At 44.8% G+C, this 17,516-nt stretch overlaps 1 protein-coding gene across 2 annotated transcripts in view; it reads right to left on the reverse strand.

Annotated features, from left to right (window-relative positions):
* The window catches only part of LOC146812212 (protein-glutamine gamma-glutamyltransferase E-like), a 240,122-nt gene that overhangs the window by 144,226 nt on the left and 78,380 nt on the right, over positions 1–17,516 (reverse strand). For both annotated transcript variants that reach the window (XM_085619243.1, XM_085619242.1), the window contains exons 6-7: positions 12,341–12,518; positions 11,841–11,973 (exon numbers count right to left, since the gene is read on the reverse strand). In XM_085619243.1, the coding sequence (XP_085475369.1) occupies positions 11,841–11,973; positions 12,341–12,518 (311 nt within the window). The remainder of the gene's footprint in view (positions 1–11,840; positions 11,974–12,340; positions 12,519–17,516) is intronic.

The following is a 17,516-nucleotide window of genomic DNA, read 5'->3' on the forward strand; positions in this document are numbered from 1 at the left end:
AAGAACAGCAAAGGTTGCTGTAGAAAAACAACAAACATGGAATTTGTTGTGTTAAATTCTGAGGGGCAGATTTACAAGCCCCTTGCAACAACTATACGCCGTGGTTGCATCACTTCTGTGAAGCAGCAGCGTCATAAACAATGTGCCACGTTGCGACATATTTACAATGTGACACTTCTAGGGATATTCGTCACGTTGTAAAGCCCTGCGCTACATTATACCTGGGTCAGGTATAATACATGCAGGGTGGACATTGCGCCATAAGAAAGCCTCGTAAAAGTGTCGTAGTGAAATCTGCAAGATTTCACTGAGTCACTTTTATGATGCCACTGCGTCAAAACCTTGCGCCTGCTTGAAGCAGGGGTAAGGAGTGATGCAGCATGATAGGAATGGGAATTCCTTACCATTGCTGGAGTTGCATCGTACATTGTAAATGCAAAGCATCCATGGTGGCGCAAGGTTTTTTTTACGTGTCACAAATGAACTGGCGCATCTCTGCTAATATGCAGAGATGCGCCAGTTCTTGTAAATCTGCCCCTGAATCTGAATGGTATGTCTCATTGTCGAGTTAAAACCCTTGCATCTTTGTTAAATATTGAAAAAAAATTAATATAAATTGCACTGCTAGAATCAGGAAACATCATTTACGTATTTTAGCAATGGCTAGTAGTTTGTTTAATGTCTTTTTTTTCTATGAAGTACTTTGAAAATGCGTGTCCATAATAAATGATTGAAGCAATAAGATGTTTAGCTACAATATATTTACTTACAACCTTGTGGTTGTTTTTAAGTAACAATGTGATACATTTATCACCAGTCAACCTTTTTATCGAACTAGAATTTGCTGATAACTTTTTGCATTTATGTATGTGCCATAGTATACAGTGCGAACAAAACATCTTGGATACAGGAGCACTTTGCAATTTAATAGAAGCTATTTACTTAAGAAGCAATTGACCCACACCAAATATGGTTGCCAGCTTCACTTTATAACCAAATGCAGAGGTAAAAATACCTGCACTGAGAAGACCTTATGAAAAAGTTTGTGGATCTACCTTCTGTTGAACTAAAAACAAAATGTAAAATGCTAGTGTCACATGTCAAGAGCAACATGTCCATTGAGGCCATTGGACCAATTGCCAAGACAAGGAAATATATGTCACTAAAATATGCATTTCCTAATATATAAACAGGAATTTATTATTTTGCACCCATTCTTGTGACTGATGACTACTGCCTAACACTGAATGTGATTTACATGTTATAGATAGCACCAACTGTCATTCATTATGCATGGATGATGATCAGAACCCTACTGCAAAACTATACGTCCTGGATTCTTTCACTGCAAAGACCAAATCATTCAATGAAATAGCAACCTGTTCAGGGCTTAATTTAAGCCTGTGGTTGCAGGTGCCCGGCACCGCACCTAATTGACAGCACCAGGGCTTCTGACAGTCTACCACATGGTGGCACTGTCTGGATAATTTAGGTATGAGCACAACAGCCATTTAGTAGTTCAGGGTACATTTACAATAACTAATACAATAACTAATACCTGCCTCCCAAGCCATTCTTATAGCTTTGAGTGCCTAGAATAGCATGAATCGTCACACTTAATCTTTTACAAACTAAGCACTGAACCTGCTTCCCACCATTCCTCTACTGTCATATTAACAATATATTTGCTTTGAAGCGCTAAGTCAGGGTGATGACAGGATGACAAGCTGTAGTAACTGCCGGGGTTGATGTAAAGGCTCTGCCTGTTCCAGCAGTGTCACCATACAGCATGCCATTGTGATCAGGGCCGGACTGGGAACAACAACCAACCCTGGCAGATTGCTGCTCAACTGGCCCAGGGTGTGGGGGGTGCTAATAAAAAACACCACTTCTGCTTTTGTTACTGGGGCCCGATATTGCAGCACTGCTGCGAAACCGGCCCCCAGTGACACAATCGCCCCCCAAAGACCAGAAAACTGTCTCGACCCCTCCGGTCCACCAGGGAAATGCCCGGTGCCCTCTACGGCCAATCTGGCCCTGATTGTGATAGAGGTGAGCCTTTCATGAGGTCCCTAGTTTATCTCTATCCAGTTTTGTTAGTGCGTCCTGTGCTGTAGGCCAGGCTCTGACCTACAGCTCTTTATACTTCAGAATCAGAGATGTGCCTTGCTCAATCCCTGCTTCAAGTGTCTCAACTAACCATGGTCCCAATACCATTTTGAGGTTGCCGGTTGTCTCAGCTGTTCCAAGATCTACACTATCCCAGAATCATTGGCAGAGGACAGCAATCGCAGTGTCAAAATAGGGAACCTTACAAGTACTTTTTTCTATTAAAAACTTCCAAATAACCTGGAAGAGGAATTTCAAGGCCGTACCCTAGGATGCATACTTCATAGGGATCCTCGAAGGAGTGAGACTCACTGCCACCAGGAACAACTCACTGTCTATGACAGTGGTTCCCAAACATTTGACTCCTGAGGACCCCCACTGAGTCACCACTAGAAGCCAGGGACCCCCAAGCAATTTGTATAATTTAAATTTCAAACATTAAAACAGTAATTCAAAAAAAATTAACACATGTGAACGCAAAACAAATACTCAAATTACTAAGGATTTGAGTATTTTATACTGAAAGAATTTGCAAAAAAAGCAAAATGTTTATGGGAAGGTTGGTGCTGCATCTCTGCGACTAACTTTTAAATGGTTGGTTTTATTTCACAGTTCAAGGCACCTGCTCCTGCCAGGGCCAGACTGGAAACCCAAAGCATCCCTGGCAACTGTTTTCAGACCAGTTCCCATACGTGCACACCAAGTGCAGTGAGTGAGCCTGACCACTACAAAGGGGGATTTGTGAGGCTCTCCCCCGAAGAAAATTTAGGAAACAATGGTGCCATCTACAACATATTTATCATTATATATTGAATTGTATTTGTTTTTAAAGAATAGTAAATGATGACCTTACTATGCACCAGGATACGACAATCTTTGTTGGGGTTCTTCAATGATTCCCTTACTATCACCCTCCACCAGTGCCTCTCATCCCTCCATAGCCCCTCTGTCACATGTATTTAATTTGTTTTATAGCATCTCTCATACCATTGTAGGATGTCAGAGCACTTTACATCACATACATATAGAGACAATAAATCATAAGTGTAAATCAGTGTATAGAAAATATTACATGAAGCAAAGAGAACTACAAGGTAATGGATTCACGTCATTCATACTGATAGGCATTTTTAAAGAGTGCTTGGTCTGGAGAAGCACAAACTCAGGATTCAGAACATAATACAGTGGTTAGCATTGACTTTAATAATAAAAATGTATTTCTACCCAAATAAACCTTTTGAGCAGCATCAGGTTAATGAAAGACTGGGAAAAACATACGTTACTAACTTGTACTATGCAGTTTGCAAGCAGCTCTTTGAAGACAGTTTATAGGTCACTGTGCTACATTACGATTGTCACTTATGAACTGCACAGTAACAAAAGAATTTCTGTGACAAAAGCAGTAACTCACTGACGTATGTTCATAAAATACTGTTTTTTAAAATGCACGGTACACGTTCTTTGCAGTAGGCATATTAACCCTTTGTGCTACATTAGATAAGTCAAAGCTGCCAAAACTTTCTTCTCTCTTCAGCAGGTACATTAATCACTGGCGTTATCTTGACCCTTTTATCGTTGCCCGAAAACTGCTAATCATACAAGGAACTTTGCAGTGCTTTTAAAACTGCCGCCTGTGGACCCCTGGGAATGTGTCAAGGACTCCTGGGGGTCCGCGGACCACAGTTTGGGAAACACTAGTCTATGACAAAGACACAGTAATGAAACAGTTGAGTGACCTAAGCCTGAAATGGTCTGCGGGTAACTTCAGATGCTAAAGAAACTGCAGAGACAAGAGCCAATGCTATGTAGAGACCTCAGCACAGCCATCCACAACTTAACTTAATCAAGGATACTCTCAGTGTCCATCTCTCTCACATGTAGAAAGCAGTCTCTATTTCTGAGGACACACCTTTTACAAGTTAGACTCCCACCTTCTCCAGGTAGGATGTCCCGTTAACTTAATCCAATCAAAATAGGGAAACTACTAATTTTACTGAAAGTTTTATATATCTATCTTTATTGTATTTTTCAGAAAAACACAAATAACCAAGGTAAGCAATCAGTTATTGGTTATTAGGGTGGTCAGGGGACAGTCAAGTATACCAGATACATTATCATTGAGATCGGTATTTGCTTGGGCTGACAGACAACTCATGGTACAGACACAAACTTCAGGGCCAGCAAGTTCAATGTCATACATTCGTATTCTGGGGGACAATAGCCCCGGCATCCTTACAACTCCTAGGTATCCCTGAAGGTCGCAGTCATTTGCCAGGCATGGGCCACTTGTGCCTGGAATGTGGACATAAGTGTGGGTCACATGTCTATCATCAGACATGCTTTCTAGTTCTTCAATAAAACCATCCAACTTATCATATCTCTATTGCCCCTTCTCCTGATGCTATATGGCAGACTGGACAGTTACTTCTGCCTAAGCCTACATGAGCAGGTCAGTTTTCCATCTCTGCAATGGGGCGCTGCTGCAGATCACCACGTCATGGCGATTCCACACTGTGCCAATACCAGGGCTAGATTCAAAAAAGCATTAGCGTGTCTATTCTTTGTTGATGTTGGGCGAATCCCTACTAACGTCTGCATAGGGTCGAAGGGAAGGAGCCCTCAATCAGCTCCCCCAAATAATGAAACACTTCTTTCCACTATCTGGTGATCACAGGGCAGTGCTTAGGAAATAAGCTTTCTGATCAGCACAACAGGAGCAAGCAGGGGATGCCCCCGGGAACAGGCACCCCACCCTCTTTGGTGTCAGGGAAGTGTGGTGTAGGATAATAATCTGGGAGCACCGCAGCCTGGCATTCATTGATGATACCTTCTTTATAGACTGCAGACACAATTTCCAGACAGTCTGGGTCAATTCCCATACTAGTCTAGTTTCCCACTACGTGTTCTACTGCTTCCTGAGTGTGGTAACTGGCTCCATAAAAATGAGTGATTATCTTGTGTTGGTGGTCATGAGTCAGCAATACTGTCAGCTTGGAAACACTTTGTGGAACCCCCTCCCCAAATCTGTCTCCGAAGAGTGTATAGTGCTCCAAATAAGAGGAAGCATATGGGGCTCAATCGCTAAGTCTGTGGGAGGAACCAGATCGGTAGGTCTGACAAGTATGGCAACTGTCCCCGGATGCATGGACAACCTTTTCTAACTGATCCTGGCCGCTTTTAATGACTTATGATCTGTTCTTGTAACCAATGCCATACCAATTAAGTAGTTGAGAATGCCAATCTGCCCCAATTCCCCCAGCAAACCCCACACTCCTGCTTCCCTAGCCAAGCCAGTGTACCGCCTATTGTAATTGGGGTTAAGCATAAAATAATGCTCCTAGTTCACCATTGTCCAGAGGAGCGTATAACTTCATCAAGGTCACGCTGAGTCTATCACCCCCCCTCGGATAAATGACATTAATAGCAAGTCCGAAAAGAAGGCACTGGGCAATACTACTGGCAGTGGTGAGAAAAGATACAAGAGCCAGGGCAGGAGCAACATCTTGGAGATTGCAATCCTCCCATACATGACAACAGCAGTTGGGTCCAGAATGGCAGTGAGTGCTGCCCCTTTACGACAACCCTCCCAGATTTCCATCTATTAGTTCTTGTTCGCGATGATATACTGCAATATTGAATATGTCTAAGTTCCAGCGAAGTGGGATGGACTGGCATGTTTGCACTGTTCCCTCCTGCACCTTCAGCAAGAGGAGCATGCATGATTTGTCCCTGTTCACCCTGAGTCCCGACATGGCCCTGAACTTGTCAAGGAGTTCAACCAGCAGAGGTACATTATTGCTGTCAACCTGTAAATAAATCAGCACATCTTCAGCATAGAGGGAGACACTATGGCTCTGCCATCAAATGACTATTCCAAACTTTGGGCCATTGGGTCACAAAAGGCACACCAGAAGTTCCATCACTAGCACAAATAGTATGGGGAGCGAGTGGGCAGCCTTGTCTGGTACCGCTGTGTATGGCTATGGGCTCTGAGATCTCCATGCCCATGTGCACCTTGGCCAATGAGTCTGTATATAAGAAAGAGACCCACCTTTGAAATTCCCATCCCATTCCCAGCTTGCTGAGGCCGCAAAGAGGAAGGGCCAACTCAGCATATCAAACACTTTTTTAATGTCCAGTACAGCCACCCAACACTGGGTCGATCCACGCTTGGCTAAGTCCATAATGTGGAACAGCCATCGAAGGTTAAGGAATGTGCTCCTGACCGTTCTAGTCAGAGTGTATCATTATTTGCACTATGGGCATTAACCGGGACGCTAGTACCTTTTCCAACACTTTATAGTCTGCATTTTTGCGAAACAGCAGCCTGTATAAGCCCACATTAAGGGTCACTCTCCTTGATTTGGGGAGAACTACTATTATCACCTCCCTCATGGAGAACGGTACAATTCCCCTCATTCTGGTCCTCTGATATATGTTCAGTAAGCACCGACCCATGCCCGCAGTATATACCTCATAAAACTCCAAGGGAAAGCCGTCAGTCCCAGGGGACTATAGCAAGAGTGAAACACCATGTTAAAACACTATTGTGTGTTCGCTAGTGTCCCATCAGGATCACATATGTTATTGATCGGAGTCCTTGTTGTCTCTGACATCAACAGGCATACAAGCGTAGAGCCCGCCTTATCACCCATTGCATGTTGGCATCTGATGTATTCCTTATAATCCAGACTGTAAAGCTGGAAAAGCATCTTGATTTGCTCCCTCCACAACTCCCTCAGACCCTCATGCACTCCCTTGTCCATCCTGTCACGGACTTCCAGGTCCCTGAGGCATTCCTCAATGTCCTTGAACTGTCTGCAGAGCACATTCTTAGCCCACTGCCTCTGAGAGACAGATCCCTGTAAGACTTCTTTAAATGCATCCCATTCCACCCCGGGGTCAGTGGTTGTACCCTCATTATCAGTGAAGTACAGCTGTATTGGCAGCCCTATCCGATCACAAAATATTGGGTCTTCAAGTGCTATCTTTGGCGGACACCACTCTGGAATCCTGGGGTGCAGTCTCCTCCAGTTCAAGGTAATTAACAATGGGCTATTATCTGACAACGTACATACCAGACATTTTGCCCCCACCAGCCTTGCACGCACCTCCACTGTCACAAAGGCCATATCAATTATGGTGTGCAGCGGATATACTCCTGAATAATATGGAATTTGTCTACCGCTCAGGAGCAGTGCCCAGCACAATTCTGTGACCTGCGTATACGCAGCCCACTGTTGGAGCATTCAAGTGTTAGCTGATGCCTGTCTGCCGGAGACCAGAGGGTGCAACCTATCCAACTGCAGATCTTGGACACAGTTATAATCACCACACTGGATAGCCAGAACCTGCACCGTGGTCAAGAGAGTGGCGGTAAGAGGAACATAGAAAGGAGACTGGTTGGCATTCAGTGCATACAGTGCCACCAGTGCCAGAAATGCTCCATCTAAGTTGCCCTCGAGTACCACATACTCTGGGTCTATCCTGGTTTGTCTCACAGTGAACGGTACACCAGCCATTTCCCAAATCAGTAAAACATGACCCTTCCATAGATTGGCAATTTTTTTTAGTTTCCCCACCATCAAATGCGTTCCCTGCAGTCACACAAAATGTACATGCCTGCGTTTAAGGTATGTGTATATTTTGTAATGTTTCTCATTCGTGGCCATGCCATGGACTTCCACATCAAGAAGAAAATCCTGCCATTCTCCATGTCACCACATGGTGCCCACCCCGCCAGCGGGGTTCCCTCCTCATTCCCAACACTGTCTCCGCCAAGCTTCAGTTTTTGCATACTAACACTTGTTTCAAGAATCTAAACATGGAAGCAAACACTAACCCCAAATACTCCCCTTCCCAGACTAAGCAACCGAACAGTCTTAGCCAGACAGACTGCACGCAGAACATGTGCATAACCATTCCACTTGAATTGTGGGGTGACGTGGTACAATGCAGCATTGAAGAGGCCATACGTTATGCTACCCGCCTTTCCCCCAAGTCCCCAAATGATCCCCAGATACAGATGGTAGCATCAAAAAAGACCTCTAGAACTGGAGTCCACAGCCAGAACCCACTGGTGTTTCTTGACATAAGACTGGACTCCCCAGCCCCATCAAGTTGCTTGATCAGCCGTCATTGGGGTGACGTCAGGTCCCACCCTCTATGTCTCCCCCAACTTGTTGATAGTGTCTCGATCCGGGGTCGCAGGTGACCCCGCCCGAGTCCCAATCCTCTAACTCCAATGAGCCCCCTCTCTCCATCTCTGCCACCACTCGTGTTCTTTCATGTGCTCCCTGTTCTTTAATTGCTATGTTGCGGGTCCTCTTGTCGGTGCGACGGCAAACCAATCCCATGTTTCCTGCAGCGTCTGAAAGAAAAGTGATTTTTCACCATCCTGTATTCAAAAGTGCAGGGAAAAACAATGTGTATTTGATGTGCAGTTGTCGTAGTTGGCATTTGACCTCCCTAAACGATTCCTGCTTCCTTTGCATGTCTGCAGTATGGTCAGGGAACACTGCAACTTCTGTTCTCAACCTGCCAGGGACCATTGGTGCGCTCTATCTGCTGGATGTTGTCTCTGTCCATGTAGCTGAACTTGCGCGCCACCACTGGGTGGGGCACTTGGCAAAAGCCGACATCCGGGAATCCTATGGGCCCTTTCCATCAAACAAAAAGTAGATGCCTTGCCACCTAGGACTGCGGTCTCCAGCCACTATTTCAAGTATAGTTCCATACTTGGGCCATCCACCCATTTGGGCAGGATCACTACCCAAATGTTATTGCATTGATTTTGGCCCTCTGCATCATCTGCTTTCAGTTGCAGAAGGCGGACCTCTTCCATTAATGTTGTGATCTGGGCTTGAGCCTCTGCAAGGGAGGGATGAACTGCCACCAGTGCCGGTTCTGTTGTGTCCATGCAATCCCAGAGCTCCCGTTAGTCATCCCAAAGCATACCCACCTTAACCACAAATGTCCCCATCTTGTGGCCCACAGAGGTTTTGTCAGGGCGTTAAGTGGGATGAAAAAACTGGAGGGTCTCTCAAAGGGGCGTGGCCAATGTAATTAAGGGTGTGGCTTTAAACACATAAGCTAAAGATCTGTGCTTAGCATAGTGTGCCGCCCGACTTGTATTTTGCTGTTTCTGTCATTGCATCTAGATGTATGATACAACAAGTAACATCATACCTACAATAAGTCAGGACGATTGGCTTTGTCAATGGTTGTTAGTTGCATGTGACACCACGACAATGTTGCTGCTCCTAAGTTTCAAAAAGAGAAGGGACTCTTGAAAAGATATCCCTTCCCCTACAACGCTCACCTGGCATGACGTCATTCCATCACTTTTCCACTATTGAGAAGTGAGCAGTGTAAATTGATGTGCCAGCTGTCACTCCAGTTCGGAAAAAACACGGACCGCCTGTGCCAGGGCACAAAACAGAGCCCGATAGAGACCCGTTTCGAGGCCTCCTAAAAAAATGGCTGGTGCTCAGAAGAGGTGAGACCCGGCCCACTTAAAGCCCTGTGTTTTGTCATCTAGTATAATATGCAGCAATTCAGCAAATTTATCACTATATTCTTGCAACCTGCTCTCTAGGGCATTGGTTGACAGAGTTTTTGCATGCCACAGGGTCCCAGCTCCCTAACTCACAGTCTTCAGTTTCACCATCTTCTCCCATTGGAGCCCCCACAGGACTCCCAAAGCCCCTATCACCTTCTCTACACTCCCAGAGGCCCCTCCAGACCCCTCAGCTGCAAGTTGTATAGGGCTGACTGCGGGGGCTAGGGGTAGGAGAATTCACAAGTGCACTAGGATATAAGCAGCACCCAATCTACAGTTCGTCAGGGCTGCTCGCTCTACATGCATCAGAAAGGGGCAACACCATAGTCACATCCTTGGTCCCCCAGATGTAGCTACAAGCATCCCCTGGTCAATCACCCCCCTTTCCGGGAGGCCCCTGGCTCCAGATCCGATATGACTTCCCAGGCGGGAGTCGTTTCTGTAAGTGCCTAGGACTTCAGGCACAGGACACACAACGTCCCGGTCCTCAACCCCCCAGGCCAGTGAGGGCTCATCCATTAGCCGCCTGCAAAAGGTTGCAGTGCCACCATCACTCTTCACGGTGCTGCAGCCCCCTGGCGAATACTCTGCTCCTACGATTCGAAGCTTCATGGTCAGCAGTCAGTGCCGGACTGGCTGTAGTGGGCACCAGGCGTTTCCCCGATGGGCCACCAGGGTGGGGGCGGGCTTTAGGCCGCTGGGGGCCATTTTTGTTACCGGTGGCCGGCAATATCGGAACCCCTGTAACAAAATAAGCCGAAACCGGTCCTAGCATACAGCTCGGCTGCACCCCCCTCCTCCCCCTCAGGGGGGCCAGCCGAGCAGTTAGCTGAGGACGGTTTCGGTTCCCAGTCCGGCCCTGTCAGCAGTCCAGGAACACAAAGAGGTGGCTGCCACATCAGTCTCTGCTTGCTGTGTATCACTAGACCCCGATGCTGCAGGCAGCCAGTCTGTCGCACCGTGGTCCCCAGGGTTGATACGTGCATCAGAATCAAGTAGCGCCCGTGCCGGAGCACTGCCCTCGGTACACTGCTGCCATCCGATATGGGAAAAGAAGGATTTGGACAGATTTTGTCTGGGGTTGGGTGCGAAGCTCCACACTACTAATTTTTACTGAAAGTTAAATAAATATTGTAACCAATCTAAACACAAAGGCCCCCAATACAAAGCAGTCTTAGACAAGAATCCCAATGGAAAGTATTGCCTCTGCCTTCTGGAACACCTTTAAATCAATAACAGCATGACTCCACATCACTGAAAATATCAACAAAGACATCTAAATACACTCTAAGGAGACTTCATTCCAGACTGGATTCCCAAGAGGAATAGCAAAGCCAAGTTGAGCAGAAACAAACAACCCTGAACCCACTTCCTCACTGCTTGAACCACAGCAGAGGTGAAACAATAAATCAATCAATCAATTAATCATCCAGAATCATGCAAAGCAACATATAAATTCATAATAACAGTACAAATTTACAATATAAAATCACACTCAAGCATATCATTCCAAAAGGTCAGAAACATCTTTAAACAAAAAACCATGAAAGCAACCAAGATCTAATGCAGCATAATGCAAGGCAAGAAATACACAAATACTAAAGCCAACCTACAGTTAGGAACCACCAAATAACCTCCCGATCTCGGTACATCCCTAATAAAATTAGAGACCGTAAAAACAATGACTGGAGTATTCAACGGCTGCAAAGCCAAACTTTCTGGGCGACATGACCTGTCCCCTAGATAAAGATAAGGTTTATGTACATTATGGAAAAGTGTAATGTGCTTTCTCTTGGATGATGTTAAAGCAGCCATATTGTCAAAGATCACTCCTTGAAGTGAAGTCAAAATCCCATAAAGTAGCATGATGGATTCAATTTACTAACAACTGGCGATGCGGATGACACACAGGGAGGGACGATGGGGGAATGCATCTGGAGAACAGGACCTCTGGGACCTCCCTGGTCCAATGCCAAATTGTGAAACTGGGGCTATCTTTATGACCGGCTGAGATGGGTACAAAATAATCAATCCCTGGAAAGATCAATTTTCACAGAAGGTTTTTGGCAGGAAGAAGTTGGAGAAGATATTACCAGTTGCTAAATATTTAGTGCCAAAACGATGAACAATGACCTCTCATAAAATGTAATACACCTGGCAGGCTACTTACCAGACACTGTCCCGGGAGTCTTGACGTTCTCCTGTCATTTTATAATATTCATCAATGCTCAGATTTACATCAGTGTCGTGAGCAGACTCAAAGTTTGTGATGGTCCGGGCAGGTATTCCCAAACACCTAAGTACTGGTGAAATAAGAAATTATAAATACTACAAATGTTTAATTCTGAAACTAATAGCCTCATTGCGACGCCTTGTGTAGTGTAGTTAGATAATGGAAGTATTTACCATAGATCTGCAGGAATATCACAACTCTGTTGTATTTCACCTGGACTCATGATCTGTGGAAACCCCTGATCCCCACCCCTCCTGACCTTGACAATGTCCCCAGTATAAATTGGGGCTAAGGGGGCAAATGGACGACTTTATGGCTATCTTGTAATGGGACCCATAGCATGCTTGCAGCACCTCTCTATGTAATATCTAGATGTGAGCATGTTCACAAACAGAATTTTAATGAGGTTTTATACTCATTGGAAAGGAATGACGTACCTGTGCATAGGACCCCTCCAAAGACCCAGCATTGCCCGTATTTCACTGGCTGATAGCTGTCCTTATACCACTTTCTCAGGATGGCAGCGCTTCCACTCCAGGTAGTCGGCTGAACCCCACCTGTGTAAGGCTCTCTCCACCGTCCTTCAAGTACTCCATTATCGTCAATGGAGTTCACCTAAAGAGAATGCAGAACAACTTTTTTTCCAGTTCTATTGGCATTTAGGTTATTGACAGTGTTAGATATGCATTCTATTGTTATTGCTTTGGTATATCTAAAAAAAAAAAAAAAATTGTACAGAGACATCTATGTTTTTCGTACAGAGCTTATACCTGCATCTCTCTCCTATAAAGTCTATAACCTACCGCAATGTCTCCTGGTACCGACTTTCCATATCTCCAGTGTGGCAACCATACATTCTACAACTTATGTGTTGTGTAAAATTGCCTCCACGTACTTAATCAACCCATTACTTGGGGATGTCCACAGGAGTACTTTCTGTTTGATGCTGATTATATCAAATATTAACCAAATAACTAACAACCTTGAGGAACTTTCAAAAGTGTGCAGTACAACTTAAGTCATTTTCATTAAGTCAAACTAAATAGACTGGGGAAATTGACCTGTTGGTGGCATACAGTGCACATTACCTCTCTCTAAATTAAGTGAGTACAGGACATTAGAGATGGGATAGAAGATATGAGAATCCATCTTTGGGAAAATTGACCTGTTGGTGACATACAGTGCACATTACCTCTCTCTAAATGAAGTGAGAACAGGACATTAGAGATGGGATAGAAGATATGAGAATCCATCTTTACTTAGATGAACAGAAGCAGCAATTCGGTCAGCCTGTTACTTTAGCGACACAAAAGATATCTGCAGATTAAGGCCCTGTATTTCCCATTAAACTGGACAAAAGTAACAGATAGGTGCTAACATCACCATCAGCCATGTCTCTGTTATTTCGGAAAAGTCAAGACATATTGGCACATAACCGTTGTTTCCACTGGTCTTTACCTCAAATCTCTCACGGCATTAAAAAAGCTGTATGGTATTACCATCCCAGTCCCTGTCATTTCTGGAAACATTTGTAACGCTCCACCGAAAAAACACTCTCTGTAACTAAAACACTGCATCGACAGTTAATTAACCCTGTCACTTGACATTTCTGTAGGGCCTGGAAAAATTAAAAGTACTATTTGTATATATATATTTTTAAATCTCAGTAAGGTGTTTATATGTGTTGCACTGATGGGATCAAAGTTTTTTTCATTACATGTATGAAACAACAATGGTTGGTATAGCTCTCAGTGATATTATGTCATAGGAAAATACGAAAGTAATATAGCAAAAATATAAGTGGTTGTTCTATATGGAAAACTGATTTCTATGTTGAACCTTTTTTTGATGACAGATATTGTAACATATTTTTTAAATTGTTTATGCGATTTTATACTGCAGATGAGACTATTTGTATCACACTTATTAATAAAAGGACAGATATATTTTCAATAAACAGGTCTCACAGTGTAGTTGGTTAAAGGATAGAGCGTTGTGAGAACTTGGCCTGGCATATGCTGGTCACTAGTTAAAGTGGCCACCTTGCACCAGTCCAATTCGACTCTTATGGTAGATAGGTTTAAGACAACCTTTTAAAGAAAGCTATCCTAGTGGTAGCTGTGGAGAGCAGCCTTCAGGCTAAGTCTCAGAGGAATGTAAAGCAGCTTGTTTTACCTTATAATCTCTTGAATTGCTAAATGAAAGGACATCACACAGGTATATGTATAAAATATATATGTATTTATTACTAGACACACTCTACTAATCTCTTTATGAGATTAGAAGTCAGGAACATATGCACAAATCAATGTTTCACAACAAATTAAGCACTTATATGGCTGGGGCCCGAGGGACATACCAGACCATATACTTAAAAAGAGGTATAAGAAGTACGACTTGAGAAGGGAGTAGGCCTAAGGTCTTCAGAAGCGCTAGGGCCTCACTAACCCACCCAAGGCAGGTAAGTAAAGGACCCACGGGAGACGCATACAGTGTGAGAACACAGCCGCGGATCCCAAAAGACTTCAAAGGAGCAAGTCGCGGTTGGAATTTTAAAGTTTTAGGATACTTTGGGAGAGTCTACAAGCAAGTCACTTACAGGGTAAGTAGTTCTAGAGCCAACACACACAGGAGCACTGGAGTACTCGAGTTACCTCACCCAGGGAAGCCGGGTGCATAGGTGTCTTTTGGTGTCGGGTCGTGGCGTCGTTTTCAATGGGAGCCAAAGAAGACTTGCTGCTTGTGAAGACAGGAGAAGTGTCCGGTGGAATCCAAGGCTGGATTCTGAAGAAAGAGTACCTGAAAGCAGAGGAGACAGTGTTCAAAGTCACTTGCCAGTGACCCGGGGCTAGGAAGATGGATGCCCACGGTAGTCGTGTGATTTCAGGTGATTCATGGGTGTCTTGACTCTTCAGCCACGAGGTCCAGGAGGCATCGACGACAACCAGGAGATCGATTTGGAGTGTCCCACAAAGTCTGCAGCTTACTGAGGTGTCGGAAACCGGATTGGAGCCAACAACCCTTGGCAACAGCAAGTCTCGTGGAAAGTGAAGAAAGTCAGTGGTGCAGACCAGCAAGGTCTGAGAGACTCACCCAGCAAAGGTAAGTCAGGGCAGGCCTGGAGCAACCAGGGGAGCCTTTTGGTTCTGTGGAAAAGTCTTCAGGGGACCCACAAGCCCACCGCCAAGGGATCGCAAAGACGCCTCAGGAGGATTCGCTTCACAAGAGCCCACGGTCACTCGGGACAAGGTAGGCCTCTGACCTTCAATGGAAATCCTGCTGGAGGCTTGGACCACATGTGGTCCAATGCACAAGTTCATAGAATGTCGTGAAGGAGTTGCACTTGACAATAGTGCATGGTATTCGGGTATTGCTGTTCCTCGTCACTCGTGGAATCCACTTGCCTCAGCTCTGCTGGGGACTCACGATGGCCATTGAGAAGTCAGGAAATCTACTTTCAGGGCTGCAGGGACTTTGGACTCCGGCGGGAGTGGGAAAGTTTGCGACCGTTGATTCAAAGTTTTGGTGCCTGCCTTGCAGGGGAGTCACTCCTTGACTCCAAGGGAGATTCTTCAGTCTTCCAAAGTTAGTGGAACGTCAAAGGTCCAGGATTCTTCTTCAGAGCATCGTCTAGGGATATCTAGTTTGTAATGGCAAGGGTTCCCTAACTTATAATAAAAGAAAGGGAGGGACTAGCTCTATGACCACTCCTATGGGAGGGCCAGGAGAGTGGGTGGTTACACCCACTTCTCTTTGTCCAGTTTCGCACCAGAGCTGGGGCTGGTAGCCCCTGAACCGGTTTGAGCTGGCATATGCACAGAGGAGCCTACTGCTTCCCCAGTGCAGGACTTCAAAGCACTATAGGAGTGCACCCACCCAGCCCCAATACATTAAATCCTGTCTGGAAGGTGGTTACACCTCCCTGTGACAGGATGCCTATTGTTGGGCCTCCTCCACTGCGAGTTTTGGTCAGCAGCAGGAGGGCAGCCCAGTGTCAGTGCTGGTGGCATCCATATTATGATGCCAGGGCTCTTTCAGGAATCCACCGTGTTTCCACAGTGGGTACATGTCTACCCCTCCAGAAGGGTGGGATCATACTCCCACACCAGTTACTGGTGTGGGGGTATGATTCCAAAGCGTTTGACACCAAACACGACATGTTTTGATGCAGCCATCCCAAAGTTAGCATTTACCACTAGGTTATAATGCACTTAAGAGTATATGGTTTAACCGCATCCACAAACAGCCACAGAGAATAGACTCTGAGGGCTGCAGAGGGGCCCTGCTCAGGCAGAGGCACCCCCTCACATGTAGACCAAACACCCTGCCCTCAGGATTGATAGGGCCTGCCTTAGGGGTAACTGATAGGTTTATATGTGTGTGTAAGGTGAGATATAGGAACCTATACCTCAGTGAGGAGTGCTAACACTACCTCACCCAGGCTGCAGTAGCAGGCCTGTGGTGTCAGATTTAGTCTGCTTCCCAGGGGTGGCATAATACATGCTGCAGCCCCTGGTAGGCCTGTGAAGTACCTATGCCCTTGGTACCTAAGGTACCATATACTAGGGACTCATAAGGTACCACAGTATCCAATCACTAGTGCATCTAATATGCACTCCAAGTTGTTTAGAGAGAACAGAGAGGCTGGGGCCCTGATTAGCAGGGTCCCGGCCAGACTATAGCCAGAAACCAGTGTATACAGCAGAAACATAAGTGAAGATCCTACTCTCCTACAAGCGTTGAATGTATGTCCCAGTGAGGTAATGATAAATAGACAACCAAAGAAAGGATACACAAGAGGGACCTTTTTCTGTTGATAAAATGTAAAGTACGACAGCGTAATCCGAATGATTTCAGGAATTTTGTGTTATGCTTGTTATCAAAATTCCAGAACTTATGCCATTACAGCACACAACATATTTATGCACTGTTCATGGTAAAAATGCCCTATTTGTGAAAAAAAATTCCCGAATGGCGAAAACCACAGAATGCGAGTTGTTGCTTTTGTTGTTTAACTTTTTTTTTTGGTATATGCATCTTCGTCTTAAAAATGGACGTGGAAATTCATATCACATTTTATATCACAAAAGGATAGATTTGCATTTTGCATAAATATGCGTAATTTGATGTATTTTGCGCATAATTAGGCAAAAGCATATTACACGAATTTCGCACATTCCCTACAATTCAGTAGGTAAAGTCTGAATGAATCTTTTGGTGAAAATAGGCAGAACATTTGAGAATTACAGTAGAATCATGTGTGGTCTTACATTGCTGTTTTAAGAATTTTTAGGGCCTTGTGAACGATCCATCTCGTGGCCCTCTGTAACAACTTTCAATATGTTATCATTTTTCTGCTACTTCAAGCTCTTGGGATGCTATATAATATTGGAATATACGTTAAACTTTCAGAAACTAGGCCACACAAGAACAGCCACAATTTCAACCTGCCCGGCGTCAGCAATCCAAATTGTATCAAAGGAAATCTTGAACAGGCATCTTTGACACAAGGCATTTCATGTTGTACTTGCACATTCTTTTTGTTTGTGTCTTTCAACAAGACTATTTGGTGCGAAATCCACCAGCGCGTTCTTTCTATTGGGCATACGACAC

This window comes from Triturus cristatus, chromosome 7 (assembly GCF_964204655.1).
Source record: "Triturus cristatus chromosome 7, aTriCri1.1, whole genome shotgun sequence".
NCBI classification, from domain to species: domain Eukaryota; kingdom Metazoa; phylum Chordata; class Amphibia; order Caudata; family Salamandridae; genus Triturus; species Triturus cristatus.